This window comes from Emiliania huxleyi, assembly GCF_000372725.1.
Source record: "Emiliania huxleyi CCMP1516 unplaced genomic scaffold EMIHUscaffold_271, whole genome shotgun sequence".
Classification (NCBI taxonomy): Eukaryota; Haptophyta; order Isochrysidales; family Noelaerhabdaceae; genus Emiliania; species Emiliania huxleyi.
In genome coordinates this window covers 42109-63563 of record NW_005200000.1, presented here as the reverse complement: position 1 = coordinate 63563, position 21455 = coordinate 42109, and the positions used below count along the sequence as shown (strand labels likewise).

At 68.2% G+C, this 21455-nt stretch overlaps 6 protein-coding genes across 6 annotated transcripts in view; 4 read left to right on the top strand and 2 right to left on the bottom strand.

The window, feature by feature from the left end:
* EMIHUDRAFT_469314 (hypothetical protein) overlaps positions 1-4752 on the bottom strand; it is a gene marked incomplete at its 5' end in the record, with an annotated part of 5983 nt that extends 1231 nt beyond the window's left edge. Inside the window, 6 exons of the mRNA XM_005776812.1 lie at positions 379-509; positions 764-843; positions 921-1077; positions 1231-1365; positions 1448-1558; positions 2776-4752. Coding sequence (XP_005776869.1) covers positions 379-509; positions 764-843; positions 921-1077; positions 1231-1365; positions 1448-1558; positions 2776-4752 — 2591 coding nt within the window. The remainder of the gene's footprint in view (positions 1-378; positions 510-763; positions 844-920; positions 1078-1230; positions 1366-1447; positions 1559-2775) is intronic.
* A 279-nt stretch (positions 4753-5031) lies between these two features.
* On the top strand, positions 5032-6547 carry EMIHUDRAFT_238478 (hypothetical protein; the record flags this gene model as incomplete). Its single annotated transcript, XM_005776811.1, has 5 exons — positions 5032-5453; positions 5843-5871; positions 5910-6016; positions 6163-6225; positions 6407-6547. The coding sequence occupies 5 exons, from the start codon at positions 5032-5034 to the stop codon at positions 6545-6547; spliced, it is 762 nt and encodes a 253-aa protein (XP_005776868.1).
* Positions 6548-9508: 2961 nt separating this feature from the next.
* EMIHUDRAFT_115893 (hypothetical protein) lies at positions 9509-13251 on the bottom strand (the record flags this gene model as incomplete). The annotated part of the gene is made up of 8 exons (XM_005776810.1): positions 9509-9652; positions 9806-9874; positions 9963-9986; positions 10088-10540; positions 11204-11311; positions 11403-11610; positions 11683-11794; positions 12000-13251. The coding sequence occupies 8 exons, from the start codon at positions 13249-13251 to the stop codon at positions 9509-9511; spliced, it is 2370 nt and encodes a 789-aa protein (XP_005776867.1).
* Positions 13252-15349: 2098 nt separating this feature from the next.
* EMIHUDRAFT_238475 (hypothetical protein) lies at positions 15350-16796 on the top strand (the record flags this gene model as incomplete). The annotated part of the gene is made up of 3 exons (XM_005776809.1): positions 15350-15928; positions 16289-16524; positions 16784-16796. 3 exons carry the CDS (start codon positions 15350-15352, stop codon positions 16794-16796), a joined length of 828 nt encoding a protein of 275 aa, XP_005776866.1.
* Positions 16797-16822: 26 nt separating this feature from the next.
* On the top strand, positions 16823-20127 carry EMIHUDRAFT_457734 (Hypothetical protein). The gene is made up of 10 exons (XM_005776808.1): positions 16823-16888; positions 17018-17161; positions 17235-17387; positions 18016-18180; positions 18252-18374; positions 18771-18776; positions 18922-18978; positions 19170-19175; positions 19486-19599; positions 19671-20127. Exons 1-10 carry the CDS (start codon positions 16835-16837, stop codon positions 19932-19934), a joined length of 1086 nt encoding a protein of 361 aa, XP_005776865.1. The 5' UTR covers positions 16823-16834; the 3' UTR covers positions 19935-20127.
* Positions 20128-20699: 572 nt separating this feature from the next.
* Positions 20700-21455, top strand: part of EMIHUDRAFT_115891 (hypothetical protein) — a gene marked incomplete at both ends in the record, with an annotated part of 5197 nt that continues 4441 nt past the window's right edge. Inside the window, one exon of the mRNA XM_005776807.1 lies at positions 20700-21320. Coding sequence (XP_005776864.1) covers positions 20700-21320 — 621 coding nt within the window. The remainder of the gene's footprint in view (positions 21321-21455) is intronic.

Genomic DNA, 21455 nt, shown 5'->3' with positions numbered 1-21455 from the left:
CTTGCCCATGATGGGCATGAAGCTGGCGGGCCGGGGTGGGGCGAGGTGAGGCGCTGGGTCTGCACGCGATGCTGCACGCATGCTCCACTCGAGACACGGAGCGACGGCCGGAGGAGAATGGCGGCAGAGGGAGGAGAGAGGCAGAGGGAGGAGAGAGGCAAGCTTGAGGGCGAGTCACTGCCTGCCCGCAAATGTCTGGTTGTCGTCAAACAGGTTCGGAAACAGCCTGGCGGGACGCGTCCGGGGCATCTCAAGGAGGCTGCAGTGGGCGGCGCGTAGTGGGGCCCGAGCTGCGCAGCGACGGCGGGAGTGTGGGACGTAGCACGGAGCGTGAGCCGGCGAGGGAGGCGCGGGAGGTGTCTCGGAGGTGTCTCGGACCAGATGCCGCGGAAGCCGACGATCCACATCAGGATGAAGAGGCCGAGCCGAACGACGCAGAGCACGCCAAAGGTGGTGAGGAAGGTCACGCTGCACCACCACACCCCGATCTTCATCCAGAGGGGCCAGATCTGCGGCAGGGCGGTGGCGGTGCGGGCGGTGGCGGTGCGGGCGGTGGCGGTGCGGGCGGTGGCGAGGGCGGCGTTGGTAAGGGCGGCGGCGGCGACGGCGGCGGTAAGGGTGGCAGCGAAGTGTGAGGGCGGTGGCGAGATGCCATGCGGTGCGGCCATGAGGAGAGCGGTCGGCGAGTGGAGAGGAGCGAGAGGCAGCGTTGAGGAGAGCGGCGGCGGCGGCGGCGAGAGGCGGCGGTGGTGAGGGCAGCGACGGCGAGGAAGAGGAGAGCGAAGAGGATGGGAGTGACAGGCGGCCGCACGCCCGCCTGGATCATGCACATCCCCAGCGCGCCTGCTCACAGCCGGGAGAGTGTGAAGCGCTGCGCGTCTTCACTGGTCACAGTCCGGGCAGGCAGCGTCTCGGCGCACCAAGCAGCAGCAGCCCCGTCAGCAGGTAGAGCTTCGTCTTGGAGCCCTCGTACACCCACGTGTACAGCCCGTCCTCCTCGAAGGGGCCGTTCGTCATCTCAAGCTCCCACCGCCGCGAATGCGCGTGCGCCACGCGCTGAGAGCGGTGGAAGTACCCCTGCGGGGCGGGGCAGAGAGGCGGAGCACACGCTTGAGAGAGGTCGTCCCTCTCCCTCGCGCCGCTGGCTCGCCGGAACGCATGCCACCGGGACCATGGACGCATCCGACGCGCACGCTGCCTGTCTCTCCCTCCTGCTCGCTAACGGCGCGCCTGGCTGAGCAGCGTCTGGCCAATCTTTGCCGCCTCGGCGCGAGACTTGACTGGAGACTCCTTTGCAACCTTGCCCGTGTACTTTGGGCCGACGAGGGCGTCGATGAGCTTGGCGCCCTTGAAGTACTCGACGCGCTGCGGACACGAGCGCCGAGGAGGGGCGGTGAGCGCTGGGCCTGCACGACGGCAGCGGCAGCGGCAGTGAGCGATCCCGCGCCTTTTCGTACTGCACGGCCTCCTTGGTGCGGAGGCCGCTGCCCTTCTCGTTGCGCAGGAAGTCGGCCACCGCGCGCGTCGCGGTGTCGTCCTTGTGGCCAGGCTCGGGCATCTGGCAGAGGGAGAGCGACTGTCTCAGTGCTTGTGTACACTCTGCTCGAGTGTTGCCGCCCTGCCGCGCTGCGGTGCAGAGCACCGCAAAAAAGGTGTGGGCGCGAAGGCGTGCGGCGGCGCAGCACGCCTGGCCCCTTCGCATCTGCTGTTGCCGTCGCGAGGCCATGCTAGAGCGTCAGTGTCAGCTCAGCGCTTCTGAGCTTCTGACAGCGCGCGAGCAGACTCTTCAGGAAAACGAGAAATCGTTGTCCCAAGTGCTCCAAGGCTCCAAGATCCGCCGTACGACCAACCGAGACAATGGTGCGCTCGCTCGCCCCGCCCGCGCCCGCGGCGGCCCGCGCGTGCGCGCGCGCGGTAGTAGGAGTAGGCTGCGGGTCGTACCGAACCGGTGGGTCACCACCGGTCTCTGGTCCCCGGGAGCAACGAACCGCGCAGCCACACAATGAGCGCAAAACAGCAGCACCTTCAGCGAGAAGGAGAGCACCAGCCGAGGCGCTGCCAGGATGGGCCGAGGAAGGCCACCGCGCACGTCGGCCCCACGAAACGGTGACATAGAGACAGGAGCAGCACATGGAGCAGCACCACCAGCACCACCAGCTGCAGAGCCAGAGGCGCCTCACAGCCCCGGTCGTGTAACGTCCGTTCCGGGCATTTGAACGCGACCTTCGGGGGCAAGGACATGGGCTCTATGGCTCAGACTGGACTCCTCTTGGTCCCCGGTCTGATGCCCTAGGCCACACCTGGGCCTTACTTGGAGCTCTAGGGGGTGGGCAGGGTTTGGCCCCCCAACTGGCCCGAGGCACCTTAAGAGGAAGATTCGCGCGAGCTGAATTCCTATGTCTGTACAACTGTATCGCGAAGAAGAAGAATTTTGAACCTCTCGTGTGGTGGCGGCGTGCCGTCCTCCCATCCTCCCTTGGTCGGTCTCGGGGCGACGTGGGCGGGGTAGTCTTTGAGAGAGAGCGCGACTCGAGGAGAGCGATGAGTGAGCGGGAGCTCTATACATCGCGCTCTCGAGCTCTAAGGACTAAGCCTCTACCTCCGGTGCGTGGACGCCGGAGGTCGGAGCTGTGGCATGATGGCATATATGGCCCCTCGTGTGAGCGCGTGTTGAAAAAAAAGAAGAGATGAGTTCGATTTCTCGCTAACGTCTGGGTGACACATTTCAACACTCTTCTCTCTCGCTCTCACGAGACACCGCGGTCAGAGCATCACCGGCTTTTGGAACGCTCCAAAGTGCACCACCATCGGGGGCGTGCCTCCGGCGAGCTTGATGATCACCTGTGTGAGCGCCGCCAGCCCGCCTCCCGCGATGAGCCCCGCGGCCACAAACGGTCTCCGGCTCGCCAGGCTGGGGCTGCGCCGCTCCAGCCAGGCGGCAACCAGTCCGCCGAGAGCCATCTCCATCGATGAGGCCGCGGGGATCAGCATGCCGATGCCCACGCACATGGGCAGCGGCACGAGGCTGGTTAGGGCGGGGTGCGTCTCGCGCCACCCGCGCGCCTCGAGCAGCGCGTTGGCCACGCTAAGGGCGAGCGCGAGCGCCGCGCCCGCAAACATCCACGCAAATATGTGCCGCGGAAGCTCTCCGCCGCCGGTGGTGGTGACGACTGCGAGCACGCGGTAGATGGGCGCAAAGACGGCCTTGAGCGGGCCGTCCAGCGAGGGGATCTCGAACGCCGCGTTCAGGACGGCGAAACAGGCGGGCACGATCACGCAGCCAAAGGAGGCGCCGATGAGCTGCGCGTAAAACATCTGCGACGGCTTGGCACCCACCATGTACCCCGTCTTGAAGTCGGACATGAGGTCGGCGGCGGCGCCGCACCCTCCGATGGTGACCATACAGAGCGCGAGGGAGGGTATAATCTCTCCCGACGACCGGTTCCACGCGCCGAACGCGAACATGAGCAGCTTCCCGAAGGAAGCGCACATGTTCCAGTCGGCCAGTCCGACGGCCTGCATGATTGCGACGGCAAACACGGGGATGATGGCGATGGCGGTCACCGTCTGATACCACTGGACTTGGAAGGCGAGTTGCATGATGGCTACGCAGCCCGCCCCAAAGGCCAGGTATCCCATCGGCGACGTCCAGGCCGGCAGCGCGCGGTCATCAAGGAAGAGCCGGTCGAGCGCCTTCGTCGCGGCCGAGGGCTCGGGGCCGGCGGGGCGCGTCGCCTTGCTGGTTGCCTCGTGTGCTAGCATGCGCACTAACTCGCAGATGGAGTAGCAGCCGTCCGCGAGCATGATACCGAGGCCAGTGAACACGATGTAGCCGAACGAGCCGACGTAGACGGACGGCGCCGCCTCGTCGTCAAACCAGTAGGGGCAGGCCTCGTCGCTGCCGCCGATCCACGCCTCGCAGTCCCCGCTGCGCACCTGCACCAGGTAGGGCGTGAAGACGCCGTATGCCAGTACCGCGCCCAGGAGGATGCTGTAGTTGACACGGCCGCCGAGCATGATCCCAAGCGCCGGCTGCGACACGTCCCAATCGAATGTCCAGCCAAACTCGGCGGCGGAAAGGCCAAAGACGGGCCAGGATTGGATTCCCTCGAAGCACCAGAGGTACATCTGCAGCGCATAGGCGAGGCCAAAAGCCCGAAGCGAGGTGCGGCCGTTGGAGGCGGCCTCGCCACTAGTCTCGTGCAGCGAGCGGATGATGAGGGCCGCGCAGGTGCCGCTTGGATAGGTGAGGCGCTGACGCACAATCATCGAGTCCTTCAGCGGCCACGCGACGAAGGAGCCGAACAGGCCGACCGCGACACACCACATCACGCAGGTGGGGAAGGTCAGCTCGGCAGTGTTGCCCGGCCCGACCGCATTCCCCTCCAGCCTGGCTCCGCCCGTCACCTCGTAGCTTTTGATGGACATGGCCAGCAATCCAGAGTTGAAGCCGAGGGCCGCCAGGCTCGCCGTCGCCGTCGCCGCGGTCTGCGCCACCGCATTCTCCTGCTCGGTGAACGTTCCTCCGAACAGGCGGACCGAGGTGCGGCACAGCAGGTAACTTCCGAGGCCGGCAGAGAGGTTGAGCGCGGGAAACACGCCCGTCTTGAGGCCGTAGTAAAGGAGGAGGAAGGCATTGAGCGTGCCGACCACGACGCCGGCTGTGACGGCCTTGAGCGTGAGGGCCGGGGCGGCAGCGCCGGGTGCGAGCGCCGGCGCGCCAAGCAGGGACTCGCTCGCCGATGGAAGCATGCCCTCGCGAGGAGAGGAGCGGGGACAGCTGGAAGCGCCAGCGCTCGGTTGGAGCAGCGGAATGGCGCCAGCGCCCGCCCCCTCTCGGAAGCTCCGTCGCGGGTCGTTGAGCGCACGTCTCAACAGAAGAGATGCCACGATGCCACGGGAAAAAGGCCAAGGAAAACAATGTGCTAAATGTCAGAAAGAAAAACTCGCCCAGCGAGGGTTACGAGGCTCTCTGTCGTCTGCTCTCTGTTGGTGCTCCTGCCGCCCGCGCGAGAGCGTCGCTGCACACCCATGGTGTTCTTCATCTGCGAGACAACCAACGAGTGCATCAAGAAGCCAAAGGTGGAGGCGCACATGCGCAAACACCCCAACGCGTGGGTGTTCTGCTGCATGGATTGCGGCGCGCGCTTCGAGGGAGAGGCGTACAAAGAGCACACGTCGTGCATGTCAGAGGCGCAGCGATACGAGGGCAAGTTCTACGTGCCCAAGGAGAACAAGGGCGAGAAGAAGCAGCAGAGCTGGATGGAGAGTGTTCTTGCCGCCCTCGAGGCGGCGCCTGCAGCTAGCGCCGGCCTCAAGTCGTACGTCGACCGGCTGACGCAGTACGACAACCTGCCGCGCAAAAAGGCTAAGTTCGTCAATTTTGCGAAAAACTCGCTCAACCTCAAGGCGGACCGCGAGGGCATCGCCGAGAAGCTCTGGGCTCTGATCGAGTCGGCCGCGGCCGCGCCAGCGCCCACTGCTGCCGCCACCGCTCCTGCTGCTCCTGCTCCTGCTCCTGCTCCTGCGGCGGCGGCGGCGGTGCCTGCAGCAAAGGGCCCGGAGGTGGATGCGACGGGCAAGGGCGGGAGTGAGAAGGAGGAGAAGGCGGCGAGGAAAGCGGCCAAGAAGGCGGCCAAGGCGGAGAAGGCGGCGGCGGCGGAGGGTGAGGCGGAGGGTGCGGCGGAGGCGGAGAAGAAGAAGAAGAGGAAGAAGGGCGGCACGGCGGACGGCGCGGACGGCGCGGATGGCGCGGCGGGCGCGGCGGACGGCGACGGCGCGGCGGGCGCAGCGGGCGGGGAGCGCAAGCGGCCGCGCGAGGAAGAGGCGGGCGGCGGCGGAGGCGCGAGGAGTGGGGGGAGCCGCTTGCCAGTGCGCGTGGCGGACGTGTCCCGACCCTCGCCCTGTAGGCGCGGGCAAGAAGCCCGTCAAGTGGAAGAAGATCGTCGCAAAGGAGCTGACGAGCGCGGGCGGGTCGATGAGCCTAAAGGCGCTGCGGAAGGACTGCGTCGCTGAGGTGCCGCCGGCCCGGCCGCACGCCTCCCGCCTGTGCACCCCCCACCAGCGGCACGATGACGAGTGAACTGTTCTCATTGACCTGAGCGGCCCCCTGCGAGGGGGGCCAAGTGTGATTGAGACACGCACCTGTCCACATGATCCGAGTGCATCGCCCAATTGACCTTGGCGCTACCCCGGCCCAAACCCCTCGGAAGCACGGAAGAGCAAGTGAGGGAGAGAAGTCGCGGAACCCGCCCGCCTCAGCGCGAGATCATCGGCCTGGCAGGGCGGCTGGCCTGCGCTCCCCCCCCCCCCCCCCCCCGCCCACCCGCCCGCCCGCCCGCCGCCCTTGACCCGGCAGCCTTGTGCCCTCGACCACACACCCTGACCCAGCCCCCCTTGCACACAGGTGCTGGCGCACCCGAGCCACGGCGACCGCAAGCGCGCCGAGCTGACGGAGGAGTTTGACCGCGAGATGCCGCGCTTCAAGCGTTTCCTTGTCGATGGCGGCAAGGTATCCTTTGCGCCCGAGGGCGAAGCCGAGTCTTAGCTGGGGCGGAGAGAAAGTAGCGAGCCTCCCGGGGCCATCGGGTTGCCATGACGGTCGAGATTGGGCGGTTCGTGCGTCGCGCGGCGCCGCCGGCAGCGGCACCTGCGCGCTGCGGTGCGCCTTTACGTTCAGACATCAGACTTCAGTACGTCGTGTGAGAGATATTGTGTGCTCGATGCGCCGCGTGTGCTGCGGGCCACGCCGGTCTCGCCGGAAGCGAGCTCAAACTTTCGCACAAAAAAAAGTAATATATCTTCACTTCCAACACCCGGACGTTCCCAGGGTGATGGAAGGTTCGACGCACCCCCGGAGGCGGAGCACTCGGGGCGGAGACCAGATTCCCAGGGTATACAGTAGACTCTGGGCTGTCCGCCCCGCCCCCACTTGCCCTGACTGCACAGGATAGCGTGCCCCGACAAACGGCGACACATAGCGGGGGACACTGCGCCGGGGGGGGTATGCCTAACTTTGGTGCTTTGTGTGGGACTGTGGGTCGCGTTCCCATGGTAGTTGTGTGGCTGAAGCCCTCCGTGCCGCTGGCTTGCCCCTTCCAGCGGCTGGCCCCTCGAGACTTGGCGGTAGGAGGGGGAGAGGGAGGCCCGTCCCCCCAGCGTCTGCTTGAGAGCAGACGCTCCGGTAATCAGGCCGAGAGTACCAGGCAGGTGGGGAGAAGAGCCCAGGGAGGGGAGAGGAGAAGAGCCCAAAACTTTCGCACAAAGAAAAGTAAGCTGAAAGCTCACGACACAAGACACGCACTGTCACTGAGTCACATATATAGTTATATAGTGGTGTTAGTGCGAGGACGGGTCGGCGAGGGGCTCACGGCGGGGTCGCACACGGCAGGGGTGACGGGGCCGCTGTGGAGCGATGTGGTCAGGGGAACGACGAGACACAAATGGGACAAGCGCCAGCGGATCAAGGATCAGCACGGCGAGCGCGAGATTGAATTCGCCGACGTGGATGATCACAACGTGGTGACAAAGACCGTCATGGGAGCGCGTGTGCGGCAGCAGGCGGGGGTGCCACACGGAGCGCACCACGAGAGGATTGTGCGGGGAGAGGCGGGGAGAGAGACCCCGGGCGCCGCCACAAGGAGAGCGAACTCAGGGGCTGCCTCGTCTGTAAGGCCGTGAGGGACGCGGCGAGGAGGGCGGCACTAAAGCGAGACCCGCTGTGTCCGACCGTGCGGAAAGCCGTGCAGCAATGGACCGAGGAAGATGATAACCCGCCTAGAGCGACGATGGCGCACTTGCTTAGCGGCGCCTGCCTGGGGAATAGGGAGCAGGCCAGATGGTCCTCAGAGTAGCGCGAGCGCAGGACGGGGACGGCAATCAGCAAAGTAGCCCAGGCGGCACCCGACTCCAAGGATACGCTGAAGACGCTGAGGATAGCGCATGTCGCTGCGCTGAAGGGCTCACGCTATAGGGTGCTGGATGAGGACGGGTACGATGCACTAGCCCCAGCCGTCGGGGGGGTGTTGCCGGCGCTGGTAGATGATCTCTCGGAGAAGAGTCGGAGGGACCTTGGCGCCGGGGTCACGAGGAACTTGCAAGTCGTGGCCGAGGCGGCGACGGGAGCGGTGCAGAGGTGGATCCAGCTCAATGATGAGGCTACGGCGCGCATAATGAAGAGAGAGGAACACATCGAGAGTGGCTGAGGAAGCTCTTCACTGGGTGGAAAGAGGCTCGGCCGGCCTTGAGGGAGTCGCGGAGGAGGAGGGATAACGCAGGCAACGCAGGGACGGGCCAACAGCCAGTGGGACGAACGAGGGCCGCGACGGGGGCTCAAGCGGGAGGGAGCGGAGACGGTGGGCAGCGAGCAAAGCGTGGGTGAGACTGATGATGCTCCTTCGACTTAGGGAGCGGTTCAGCTGCTGGGCGGGCTTCAGGCTGGTGCTCACACGAAAAGGAATCGACGCGATGTGCAAAGCATACAAGAAGGGGAGAAGGAAGAGGAGAGACGCCGGTGAGGACGAAGCAGAAACTAGCGCAGACGAGAGCAGGGCAGACCCGGGGACTGGGGAGCAGTAGCAGACGGCATCGGCCGCCGAGGGAACGTTGGGAAGAGGCACGAGGAGGGCGGCGACCTCAACCGACTATGGAGGACCCGTCGCCAGACGACGCAGGGCAGACGATGTGGAGGCGGAGCAGACGCGCAGGGCGAGACAAGGGAGGGAGCAGGACTTTGCGGAGATCAGCAGGAGGATGTACGAAGAGATTAGGAGCAGCAGGGACCCGAGGGACCATGTGGAAGACGGCTAGTGCTAGTCCCCCCATCGGGAGGACGACCCCGGCTAGCCGCCGACCACACCCACAAAGAACCCTGCACAAAGATCGCACGGGCGGGGACCTGTTCCTTTTAGCTTTTTACCCGAATCTCACAGTAGAGAGGTGTCCGTTTTTATTTATTTATTTATGTCACTGAGTCACACACATCTCGGACTCCGCGCGGTGGACTCCACTCGCGCGGCGCGGGAACCCGGAGTTGCGGGCAAGCCCCCGCCCAACCCGAGCGTGTGAGAACCTCGCGCGCTTCGGTTCCTCGGAATAGTCGGATCTTCGGTCCGTCGGTGCGTAGGCGGTATGTACGTCAAAAAAACGCGACACCGGTCGGACCGCGCGCTGACTCTCTCACACTCTCAGAGAGTCTCGTCACAAGCAAAGCCACACACTGTGTCACACAAGGCTCACACTCACTCAGTGAGCGAGACCGCGCCGCGCGCGCGCGCACACACAGCAGCGCGCCGCGCATTTTACTCGAACCGAGGAGCACTTTTGGCTTTTCTCGGCTCCGCGCTCTGTCTCCACAGGGCTGGACCCCCCCCCCCTCCCCCCTCCACCCACCCCAAACCACCACCGCCACCACCCCCGCCGAGCTGGGGCGTCACACGCGTCGCGGTGCTGTCCCCCGCCCGTCCGCATCCCGGTCCCCCGCCCCGGCATCTCGTCGCCCTCGTGTCGCTCACTCGGAGCGCTCCTTGGAGGGCGAGAAGAGGCCCAAAGACTGCGCAGTCATCGTCATGCGGCGCGCCTTGCGCTGCGCTCCCGCCACCACCGAGGCAACGGTCTGGCTGAAGGCGACGTTCTCCTCCGAGCTCAGGTGCAGCTGGGCGGCGAGAGAGGGGCGGCGGTGAGGGAGGGCGGGGCGGCGGCCAGCAGCTGCGAGGGAGGCAGGAGACCCGGCAACGAAGGGCGACGGGAAGGGCGGCGGCGGTGAGGGCAAGGGGTGGTGCGATCTCGGTCGATCTCGCGCCTTGACCGCAAGGCCGCCGAAGAGCGTCGCCAGCCCCATCGAAGTCCACGAGAGGCGGTACCAGATCGTCAGCGCCTGAGGGCGGGGGTGGGGAGGGCGGTGAGGGAAGCGCGGGAGAGAGCGGGAGAGGGAGAGGGAGGGCCGAAAAGGGAAGGGGGCGCACCGCCAGCGCCGCGGCGTACTTTGCCTGCGGCATGTCGCCTACGACATGGCATGGACGCGTCGAGCCATTGTCCTGCACCGCGCCGCCTCTGCGCGCCGCCGCTTCTCGCCGGTCACTGCGCCGACCTTGGCCCGCGCGAGGGCGGCCCAAGCGACGGCGGCGGCGGCGATGGCGGCGCGCGCCTCGTCGACCTTCTCCCGGTGGTTCGGCACCAGCGGCAGCCCGGCGGCGGCCGTGAAGGCGGCCCAGGCGAGGGTGAAGAGCGAGAAGGGCCGGAGAAGGTGCGCGCCGAGCCAGAGCGAGAGGCCGAGGCGGAGGGTGAGGGCGGCGTCGCCGGAGCGGACGCGGTGGAGGAGGGCGGCCGCGAGGTTGAGGATCTTGACCGCGCGCGCGACCGCCGGCGCCACGTCGAACTCGCTGATGGAGGGCGGCGGGCCGGGAGCGCGCTTGGAGAGGAGCGACGTGAGCGAAGCGCTGACGACCGCTGCGAGTGCGGCCCACGAGCCAAGCGAGGCGACGGAGACGTCGAGGCACTGGATGGCGATGAATATGGCTTGTCCGCCGCCAAAGAGGGCGGCCTCGGAGCGGCCGGCGAGGGAGGAGGTGGTGGCCGTGATGGGCGGTGGAGCGGGTGGCGTCGGCGGGGGCGGGGTTGGCGTACTCGGCGGCGGAGGCGGCTTCGTAGCAATCTCCGCGCGGATGAGGTTGGCGTCGATTGGCAAGAGGGCCGGCATATGTTCAAATGGGTTGAGAAAAACACCCCGGCCTGAGACTGAGCACGGGACTGGCGCGTTAAAAAGGGTTGAGCTGCTATCCAAGTACATTCGTAAAGCCCCTCTCACAAAAGACAAACACAAAAGACTGGCCCCTCAGATGTGAGATGAGTGGTCAGATGAATAGTGCCCGAGAGCGAGGGATCCGGAGCGCGGAGGGGAGCACAAATAGGAGGCCCATTTGTCCTGCCCTCGTGCCGCCGATAGTGCGTATCCTATGTGAGAGAGATCCCCTCGCGGGGACGCGGGGTGCGGACTGGCGCGTGCCGGTGGCACGAGAAAAAATTCCGGGAAATTCTAGATGGGTGGCAAACTGTGTACAACACCTCTCACCTCTCATCCGCCTGCGTGCACACCCTCAGGCGAGGCTCCACGCCGGCCCTTGTTGTTGGAAAGCCCTCGTTGGGGCGGCGTTTCCGCGGCGAATGCCGCCTTCCCCTTGCCATGCCGGCCAGCGGTGGTGTTCACCACCGTGACCGGCCAAAGCTCCGAGACGGCCAGCGAGCGGCAGAGCCCGTCGCCTGCGCGCGACGAGCAGTTTGCCCGGGCGTAGCGCGTCGCCAGCTCGTCGGGGTCCTGTGTGGGCGGGCGGGAGGGCGAGTTCACCGCACGCGTGTGGGCTGCGACTCGCGGGTGCGGCGAGCGGCCAAGGCAGGCACGAGTTCACCGCACTGGCCTTGCCCTGATGCAGACCCTTGTGGCGCCGCAGAATCCCGTCGGGCAGCACCTCGAAGACCGTCGAGGAGAAGTACTGCTGATTCTTGCCGCGCAGGGCGCCATACTGCTCCTTGTTTCGCCCCACGCGAGCCACTTCGGTCAGCACGGCGTGCAATGGCGGCCAGCGAAGCTCGACGTCTTGGTCGCGCTGCTTGAACCTAGGGCTTGCTCGTCGCATGATTAGGACGAGGGTCCGCCCATGCAGCGGAAACGCAGGCGTGGCCGGTCACATGAGGGACTTCCAGCTGGTGCGCCAGTCGGCGTACATCCCGGCCTCCGTCATGAGCCACGGGCTGCGCACCAAGGCCGGGTCCTTGATCATCACCCCCCACCAAAAGTAGCCTGCCCGCGGGGCGGCGGGGTGGGAGAGGGAGAGAGGGGCCAGGTGCCAGCGAGTCGGCGAGCGGCGGCGTCGGCGCGCCGTAGCCAGACAGGGTCGAGATGAAGGGGTGCCACTGGTTGGCGTACAGCTTGTCGGCGTCGCTGCCCCGCACCTCCACCACGGACGACTGGTACGGCATGAAGACGGCATTCATCTCGCCCGAACCGTGCGTCGCGACGAGGACGTCAGTCTCCTGCAGCACCGCGAGGTCCTGCACGAAGGGGCGAGAGCCCAAGGCGTAGGACTGGCACTCGACGCTGGCGGGCCGCCCACCCCACCCCCGGCGCCAGTCATCCGCGCCGGGGGCATTCCCGCTCGCGTGAAGCCGCCGCCAGCTGCTCCCGCCGAACGGGCGCTTGGACGCGGCGCACGCGCGGAGGAGCGAGTCGAAGCCGATGAGCATCCGTGCGTTGCCGACGTTGCGCTGCTCAAAGAGGATTCGCATCACGCCGGGGCGCGGCGGCCGCAGGCTCAGCCAGAAGGGCGGCGACCGGCGCAGCTGCGACGAGTAGTAGGCAGCCACGGCCTTGCCGACGGTGGGCAGGCGGCCCCGAAAGTTGTCCTGGTTGGCCTTCCAGACCACCAGGTGTCGAAAGCACCGGACGTGGGTGCCCTCGAACGTGCTTCTGCTTGGCGTCGACGGAGGGTGGCGCGCGCTCAGCTCGGCAAAGGAGATCGGTTCCAGGCTCGAGAAGGCGCGCATGATGTCGTAGTTGAACCGGGCGGGGGCCAGCTTGAGCGGATTCACGAGGACGATGGTCATGTTGGGCGACAGGTTGCCCGCCTGCTGGTGGTAGTGGAAGGCTCCCGGCACCCGGGCGAAGAATTCGCAGAGCGTGTTTGGCCAGAACGCGCTCACCACGAGAGGGACGGTGCAGTGGCTGAAGTTGGGCGCTGCCTGCACCTCCTCGGGCGACGCCAGCCTCGCCTCGATGTTGGGCCATGCGCGAAGCAGACGGCCCACGACGCGGTCGCGCAGCTGCGCGTGCGGATCCTCTGCGTACGGCGAGTCGGCTCCCAGCGCCTCGTGTGCCGCCCGCTGCGACGCCTGTCTGTAGAAGTACAGCAGGTCGTCGGACCATGCGATGTCGGGCAGGTCGGGCAGGGCCGTCGAGGGGCCGTCGGGGCGCTCAGCAAAGCGGCGCGGGTCGTACGAGATGATGGTCTCTTGGTCGACGCACGCGTACTCGAAGACCTCCACCCGAGAGAGCAGAGTCGCAGCCCCATTCTTCTTGAGCTTCTGCGTGTACGACACCGCTTGCTTCATCCGGTTGAAGTCGAACCCGGCAGCATCCCACGGGCACTGCTCGCCGCCGGCAGTGGTGCCGGCATGCGGGCCAGACTGCGGGCCGATGTGGCGAACGGGAAGCTTGCCCGCGGCGCGAGCACGGCGGGGTGCCTTGCTCGCGGCAGGCATGTGTTTCGAGCGTGAGTGCAAAACTTGAATGAAACGAACGTCCTATGGCCCCTACAAACCTCGCTCGAGAGAAGGCCGCCCGAGGGCCCAAGCAGAGGAAGGTCGCGGCGAATTCTTTTCCGCTCTCGGGTAGCTATACTCGCTCACTGTCTGGTATAGCCCCAGCCGACTCCGCGTGAACTCTCGAGGGATCTCGAGTTGCGGAGCGTCTGGCTCGACAGTAGCAGTTCAATGGCGATTTCGAGTACCTCGCTCCGGCGGAGGCCGCACAGGGCTGCTGAAGCCTCCTCTGGCAATACTGAGGCTCTGCTCGTCGGAGTTGGACGAGTGTGTGAAGGCCGCGGGCGCCAGCACGGAATACGGTGTGTGCTGCGCCGCAGCGCGCGCTGCACACACCGTATTCTGACCCGAAGCCTCGGGCGCCCTCGAGAGAGGCGCTCGACGTCACATTGACGAGTGGCCCCTGGTGGCCCCGCCTCAGCAAGCTCAGAGCTGATACTGAGATGGCGGCCTGGCACGGTCCACCGGTCGCTGCGACCGGGCACTCGACCGCCTGCGCGAGCTGGTCTGCGCAAGTCCTGCGCAGCTCGGACGTCGACGCGAGCCAATCCGATGCCTTTGATCGACCGATGCGAGCTCGCGCGCGCGCGCAAAACGCGCGGATCTACGCCTTTGGCGCGGCTGCACCGCCAGCGCGCGGCGTGGCGCGCAGAGTGGACGAACATACCAGGCCAGAGTCTGGGGCTCTGCTGCGCAGAGCTGACGCGCAGAGGGGGAGAGAGGAAGAGGTGTGTCCTCGGACGCGCGCCACTGCTTTTTTAAGATCGTATTATGGTGAAGGAACACTACGGCAACTCTCCGACACCCGCACTCGCCACTCTCGAGGTACACTCTCACCAATGCGCGCTTATGCGTCGCGCTCAAACTCGACGTCGCTCGCATCCGCGCGCACGACCGCATCGCAGCTGTGGGCGCCGGCCAATGAGTGCCAGGTGGGTGCTCCAGGGGAGGCCGCCGAGAGTTTGCGAGGAGCATGACCTCGCCAGGCTCGCCACGGCGGTGAAGTTGAAGCGACTGTCGCTGCAGACGCTCCCTGCTGCTCGGAGTACGAACTCTGTTCACACCGAGCAGCTGGGAGTGGCTGCGGCTATCTCTTAAGTGGCGGCCAGAAGATCCGCCCTGGGATCTTCGGCGCAGGGCGCCGTCACCGGCCCCATGAGCCCCCTACGAGGCCATTCAGTGCTCATGTGGCACGACCTGAGCAGGCCTAGCAATGCCTCGGGCCGAGCGGCGCCCAGAATTGTTGGTGCTGGCCAGCAACGTGGCCGGCGAGTGCCGTCGTTGCATTGGTGGCGACCACCGCTGAAGCGGTCAGCAGGTGGGAAGGCATCGCTCTCTTTGTGAGGGTATTGTACGTATTCATTGTCTGGTCAATACTTCTGCCTGGGTGGCACCTGTGTGCCCAACATGGCGACCCGTGGCCTCCCTCGTGAGTCCACCTCGCGCTGATCATTCTCGTCGCTAGCTCAAGCCGAAAAAGTGGTCCACCGACACCAGGAGGAGTACAACCATCATGGCCGCAGCCTCAGACTGACCGGGTTAGGTCATCTTACCGGCTTGGTGGCCCAGAAGCGCGACATTTGCTGCCCGCAGAGCGCTAGCAGCCCACTAGCCGGCACGTCTGTGCGTCGTGCGGGGCTGAACTTCAGGCACTCTGCACGCGGCTTGTCGTCTAGAATAGCTCAACCCCGGCCAGTGAGTGATGGATCTGATCATAATCAATCCCTACTGTGCTGGGGGGCTCTCAGATCAGCCGTTCAGAGCTCTGACATTGGTTCCCGGCAGAAGATCCTCCAGAGGATCTTCTGCCGTCAGCCGAAAACCCGTTTTCAAACGAGACACAATGACCCAACAATGGCCCCCACGGCCAGCTGGACATGCAGCCGACCCGGCTAGGCCAGCTGGGCCATCGGGGCGGCCACCAGCGGCCGTAGGACCGCGCTGCGGTGTCGAAAGGGGCTGGAAGATCCGCCCTGGGATCTTCGCCACCTATGAGATAGCAGACAGACTCGCTCATCGCTCGCTAAATCGCTCGACAATGCTGGCCGTCGTGTCGACGCCTGCGCCGCCTGCGCCGCTGCTGATGGCGGCGGAGGGCGAGCTCCGCGTCCGGCTGGTGGCGGCGGAGGGCGAGGCCCGCGCTGCGAAGGCCGCGCTGCGCGAGTCCGAGGCGCGCTGGAGGCGCGAGGTGGGCGGCTCTCAGCAGGAGCGGATGCGGCTCCGGGCCGAGGTGGGCTCTCTGCTCCAGCGGCTGAACACGAAGAGCACAGCGCGGGAGGGCGAGGGCCCGCCCTCGCCGAAGCGCGCCCGCACGGGCGTCACGCCCGTGGGCAGCGGCGGAGGAGCGGCCCAAGGCGCGGGCCTGCTCAGCCAGACCGCGGTCTACGCCATGTACCACGACGCCGAGGCGCTCGTGCGCGAAGAGCGTGCGCGCGCCGACGCCGCCGAGGCGCAGCTCAGCCGGCTGGCCGACCGGGTGCAGGCCGCGCTGCCAGTGTACCAGGAGCGCTCCTCGCGCCTCGACTCTGTTCTCGAGGCCAACGCCGCCCTCTCGCAGCGCGCGGCGGAGGCGGCGCGGCAAGTCGAGGCGACGAAGCGCGAGGCCGCACGGCTACGAGTGGAGGCCACCGTGCTCCGCTCGCTGGCCGACGAGCAAACCTCCGCCCTCGCTGAGGCGCTCGGCGAGGCCGGCGCAGGCGGCGCTGCGGGCAGCGGCGCTGCCGGCAGCAGCGCTGCCGGCGCGGGTGGCGCCTCCTTGACGGTGCAGCTGTCCGAGGCTCGAGAGGCGCTGCTGCGGGAGAGGCTCGGGCACGAGCAGGAGAGGCTCGGGGCGGTGGCCGAGGCGGAAGGAGCGCTGCGGGCGCGGCTGGAGGAGAGCGAGTCGGCATGCGCGGGCGCGAAGGAGCAGGCGGCCGCCCTGGCGCAGAGGCTGGCGGCGGCGGAGGCGGCGGCGGGCCAGTGGCGGGCCATGTATGAGGCAAGCATCTCGGCCGCGCTGGAGGAGAGGGAGGCTGCCGGCGGCGCCACCCCTCCTACGATCCCGCAGCTGGACGAGGTGCGAGCTCTGCTTCGCGCGGGCGCCAGCGGCCTGCTCGAGGAGGAGCGGCGGCGCCTCGGCGCGGGCAACAACACCGATGCGCTCGAGGCGAAGCTCAAGGAGAACGAGGCGGCCACGGAGAAGCTGCGCAAGGCGGCGGCCTTCTGGAAGGGCAAGTTCGAGAAGCTCAAGGCAGAGGGTGCCGCGCCGCCGCCGCCCGCCGCAGCCGGCGGCGGCTCGGCCGCGGGCGAGAGCGAGCAGCTGCGGGAGGAGGTGGAGGCGGCCAAGGCGGCGGGCGCGGCCGCGGCGACGCGAGTGGCCGAGCTCGAGCGCGGGCTCGCGGAAGCCGAGGCTCGCGCTCTCGCCGCAGAGTCCTCCCTTGCCACCGCGGCAGCGAGCACGCCCGCCGAGGAGGGCTCCGCCGCCGCCTCCGAGGTTGCGGCGCTGAGCGAGAAGCTCTCGGCGGCCGAGGCGACGTCCGAGAAGATGCGCAAGGCGGCGGCACACTGGAAGGCGAAGCATGCGGCCGCGGCAAAGGAGGCGGCGGCGGCGGCGCAGGCGGCGGCAGAGGCGGCGCCAGCCGAGGGCGGGTCGGCGGAGGGCGGGTCGGCGGAGGGCGGGTCGGCTGACTCTGCGGGCCAGGTGGCTGCGGCGGAGGCGGCGGCGGAGGCGGCGAGGACGGAGGCGGCGGCGGCGGGCGCTGCGAAGGCCGAGGTCGAGGCGAGGCTGGCGGAGGCGGAGGCGAGGCTGGCGGCGGCGGCGGAGACGGAGACGGAGACCGAGACGGCGGCGAGTCAGCTGGCGGCGGCAGAGGCAACGTTGGAAAGGTTGCGGCCCAGCAACATCGCATGTGTGCTGGCAGACCGGCGCGTCGTCTGTTGTGTAGGCGGCCAAGGCGGAGGCGGTTGCCGCGAGCGCTGCCTCCGCCTCCGAGGTTGCGGCGCTGAGCGAGAAGCTCTCGGCGGCCGAGGCGACGTCCGAGAAGCTGCGCAAGGCGGCGGCCCACTGGAAGGCGAAGCATGCGGCCGCGGCAAAGGAGGCGGCGGCGGCGGCGCAGGCGGCGGCAGAGGCGGCGCCAGCCGAGGGCGGGTCGGCGGAGGGCGGGTCGGCGGAGGGCGGGTCGGCTGACTCTGCGGGCCAGGTGGCTGCGGCGGAGGCGGCGGCGGAGGCGGCGAGGACGGAGGCGGCGGCGGCGGGCGCTGCGAAGGCCGAGGTCGAGGCGAGGCTGGCGGAGGCGGAGGCGAGGCTGGCGGCGGCGGCGGAGACGGAGACGGAGACCGAGACGGCGGCGAGTCAGCTGGCGGCGGCAGAGGCAACGTTGGAAAGGTTGCGGCCCAGCAACATCGCATGTGTGCTGGCAGACCGGCGCGTCGTCTGTTGTGTAGGCGGCCAAGGCGGAGGCGGTTGCCGCGAGCGCTGCCTCCGCCTCCGAGGTTGCGGCGCTGAGCGAGAAGCTCTCGGCGGCCGAGGCGACGTCCGAGAAGCTGCGCAAGGCGGCGGCACACTGGAAGGCGAAGCATGCGGCCGCGGCAAAGGAGGCGGCGGCGGCGGCGCAGGCGGCGGCAGAGGCGGCGCCAGCCGAGGGTGGGTCGGCGGAGGGCGGGTCGGCGGAGGGCGGGTCGGCTGACTCTGCGGGCCAGGTGGCTGCGGCGGAGGCGGCGGCGGAGGCGGCGAGGACGGAGGCGGCGGCGGCGGGCGCTGCGAAGGCCGAGGTCGAGGCGAGGCTGGCGGAGGCGGAGGCGAGGCTGGCGGCGGCGGCGGAGAGTGCCAAGGCTGAGACGGCGGCGGCGGAGGCGGCCAAGGCGGAGGCGGAGGCGATCGGCAACGCCAAGGCAGCACGCGCGCACGCGGCGGCCACTTGAGAGTTCGGACAGGGAAGTCGTACGTTGCGGCACATCGATAGGTGGAGGCGGAGGCGGTGGCCCAGAAGATGCGCAAGGCGGCGGCACACTGGAAGGCGAAGGCGGAGGCGGCGCAGCAGGCAGCGCCGGCCGAGGGGTCTGACGCTGCGAGCCAGGTGGCTGCGCAAGGGGGGGAAGGAAGGGGGAGGGCAGTAGCAACAGCGGAGACGGGAGAGTAATGCTGACTCTGCGAGCCAGGTGGCTGCGGCGGAGGCGGCGGCGGAGGCGGCGAGGACGGAGGCGGCGGCGGCGGGCGTTGCGAAGACCGAGGTGGAGGCGAGGCTGGCGGAGGCGGAGGCGAGGCTGGCGGCGGCGGCGGAGAGTGCCAAGGCTGAGACGGCGGCGGCGGAGGCGGCCAAGGCGGAGGCGGATGCGATCGGCAACGCCAAGGCAGCACGCGCGCACGCGGCGGCCACTTGAGAGTTCGGACAGGGAAGTCGTACGTTGCGGCACGTCGATAGGTGGAGGCGGAGGCGGTGGCCCAGAAGATGCGCAAGGCGGCGGCACACTGGAAGGCGAAGGCGGAGGCGGCGCAGCAGGCAGCGCCGGCCGAGGGGTCTGACGCTGCGAGCCAGGTGGTTGCGCAAGGGGGGGAAGGAAGGGGGAGGGTAGTAGCAACAGCGGAGACGGGAGAGTAATGCTGACTCTGCGAGCCAGGTGGCGGCGGCGGAGGCGGCGGCGGAGGCGGCGAGGACGGAGGCGGCGGCGGCGGGCGTTGCGAAGGCCGAGGTCGAGGCGAGGCTGGCGGAGGCGGAGGCGAGGCTGGCGGCGGCGGCGGAGAGTGCCAAGGCTGAGACGGCGGCGGCGGAGGCGGCCAAGGCGGAGGCGGAGGCGATCGGCAACGCCAAGGCAGCACGCGCGCACGCGGCGGCCACTTGAGAGTTCGGACAGGGAAGTCGTACGTTGCGGCACGTCGATAGGTGGAGGCGGAGGCGGTGGCCCAGAAGATGCGCAAGGCGGCGGCACACTGGAAGGCGAAGGCGGAGGCGGCGCAGCAGGCAGCGCCGGCCGAGGGGTCTGACGCTGCGAGCCAGGTGGTTGCGCAAGGGGGGGAAGGAAGGGGGAGGGTAGTAGCAACAGCGGAGACGGGAGAGTAAGGAAGGGGGAGGGTAGTAGCAACAGCGGAGACGGGAGAGTAATGCTGACTCTGCGAGCCAGGTGGCGGCGGCGGAGGCGGCGGCGGAGGCGGCGAGGACGGAGGCGGCGGCGGCGGGCGCTGCGAAGGCCGAGGTCGAGGCGAGGCTGGCGGAGGCGGAGGCGAGGCTGGCGGCGGCGGCGGAGAGTGCCAAGGCTGAGACGGCGGCGGCGGAGGCGGCCAAGGCGGAGGCGGAGGCGATCGGCAACGCCAAGGCAGCACGCGCGCACGCGGCGGCCACTTGAGAGTTCGGACAGGGAAGTCGTACGTTGCGGCACATCGATAGGTGGAGGCGGAGGCGGTGGCCCAGAAGATGCGCAAGGCGGCGGCACACTGGAAGGCGAAGGCGGAGGCGGCGCAGCAGGCAGCGCCGGCCGAGGCGGGCCAGAGCGCTGACCAGCCCAACGAGGCTGCCGACCAGACCTCCCGCGTGGCGGAGCTGGAGAAGAAGCTGGAGAGCATGGAGGCGGCCGTGGAGAAGCTGCGGAAGGCGGCGCGCCACTGGAAGTCGAGGTTCGATGAGGTTTCGGGGGCCAAGCAGAGCTCGTAGGCTCAGGCGCACGGCGTGAAATGCTCCGATATGCGCACGCACGCGTGCACACGTTCGTTGTACGGTATCGGTTTGTTTTGGCGCCCCCCCTGCCAAAACTCCCTCGCACAACACTGGGCCGCGGTGACTCGAGGAGGCCGCCGGGGCCCGGGCGCGTGTCTTGAAGGTCCGATACTGGAAGCCCATGCAGGCCTGTGCGTGGGCATAAAAAGAATTTCACAACAAAGCTCCCTCGAGGACGCGCACACTTGGCACGCGCACGGGACTGGCGCGAAAAAGAAATGTCGAGTGCGTTCCTCGATAGGCCACCTCCGCTCAGCGTGACTGGTGCTGCTCCGGCTCCGGCTCCGGCCTTGCTGCCGCTCGTCCCCGCGGCCTCGAACCTCCCTGTGTCCTCCCGTTGTTCCCATGCACCCGGCTCTGTGCGCAAGCCATGGCTACCTCCGCAGCAGCGCTCATCCGTTCTACTCCACTCGCTTGAGCTACGGAGCAGATGTCTGCCCGCTGATGCCTCGTCGCGCAAAGGAAGCTTATCGCGTTATAGTCCGCCCACCTTCTCCATCGCCCTTCAGAACTGCGAGGGCATGCGTCCCGTGACATCCGCTAGGTGGGGGGCCGATGAACCGGACCACCACCATATCACAAACTCGTGCGTCCCGCTTGAAGCGTAGAGTCTCAAAATGCTGCAGTCCCGGCGCAAGACAGGCGCTGATATATATATATGAAGCTGATCACGTCCCGTGAACCACCGTGAACCACCCAAGAATGTCGACGAGCGAAGAGCGCGACAGCAAGAAGGAGCGGCGGGGCGAGAAGGAGAAAGGAGAGCGGGGCGAGAAGGAGAAGTACGCGCCGCCGCACCGTCGGCGCAGCCGCAGCGCCAGCCGAGAGAAGAGCAAGAAGAAGAAGGAGCGCGGCCGCAGCCGCGAGCGCAAGAAGGAGAAGCGCGCACGCAAGGGCCGCAGCAGCAGCGGCAGCAGCCCGAGCCGGAGCCGCGATAAGCGGCGCGGGCGGAAGGAGCGCGACGAGCGCAGCCGCAGCCGCGACCGCAGTCGCGACCGCAGCCGCCGCAAGGAGCGCGGAGACGGCGAAGAGCGCGGCGACAAGCGGCCGGTCGGCGACATCCTCGACGCCGTCAAGGCGGGCGCGGGCCAGCGGAGCCCGAGGGAGGACAGGGCGGCGCGGCCCGAGGCACCGCCCGAGCCAGAGGGCACGTCGCCCGCGCCCGCCTCGTCGGACCCGGCGGCTGACCGGGCGGCGGAGAAGGCGCGGAAGCGGGCCGCCCGCTGGGACCAAAAGGGGGAGGGGGCGGGCGGGTCGAGCGCAGTGCTCAGCCCCGAGGCGACGCTGACGCCGCTGCAGAAGACGGCGCTGGTGCAGGCGCTGGTGCAGCAGCAGGCGCACGTCACCCGCCCGGCGAGGCGGCTGTACATCGGCAGCCTCCCTCCCGGAGGCATCACCGAGGAAGGGCTGCAGGCACGCCCCGCCCCCGCCCCTCCAGCCAACCCCCCCCCCCCCCCC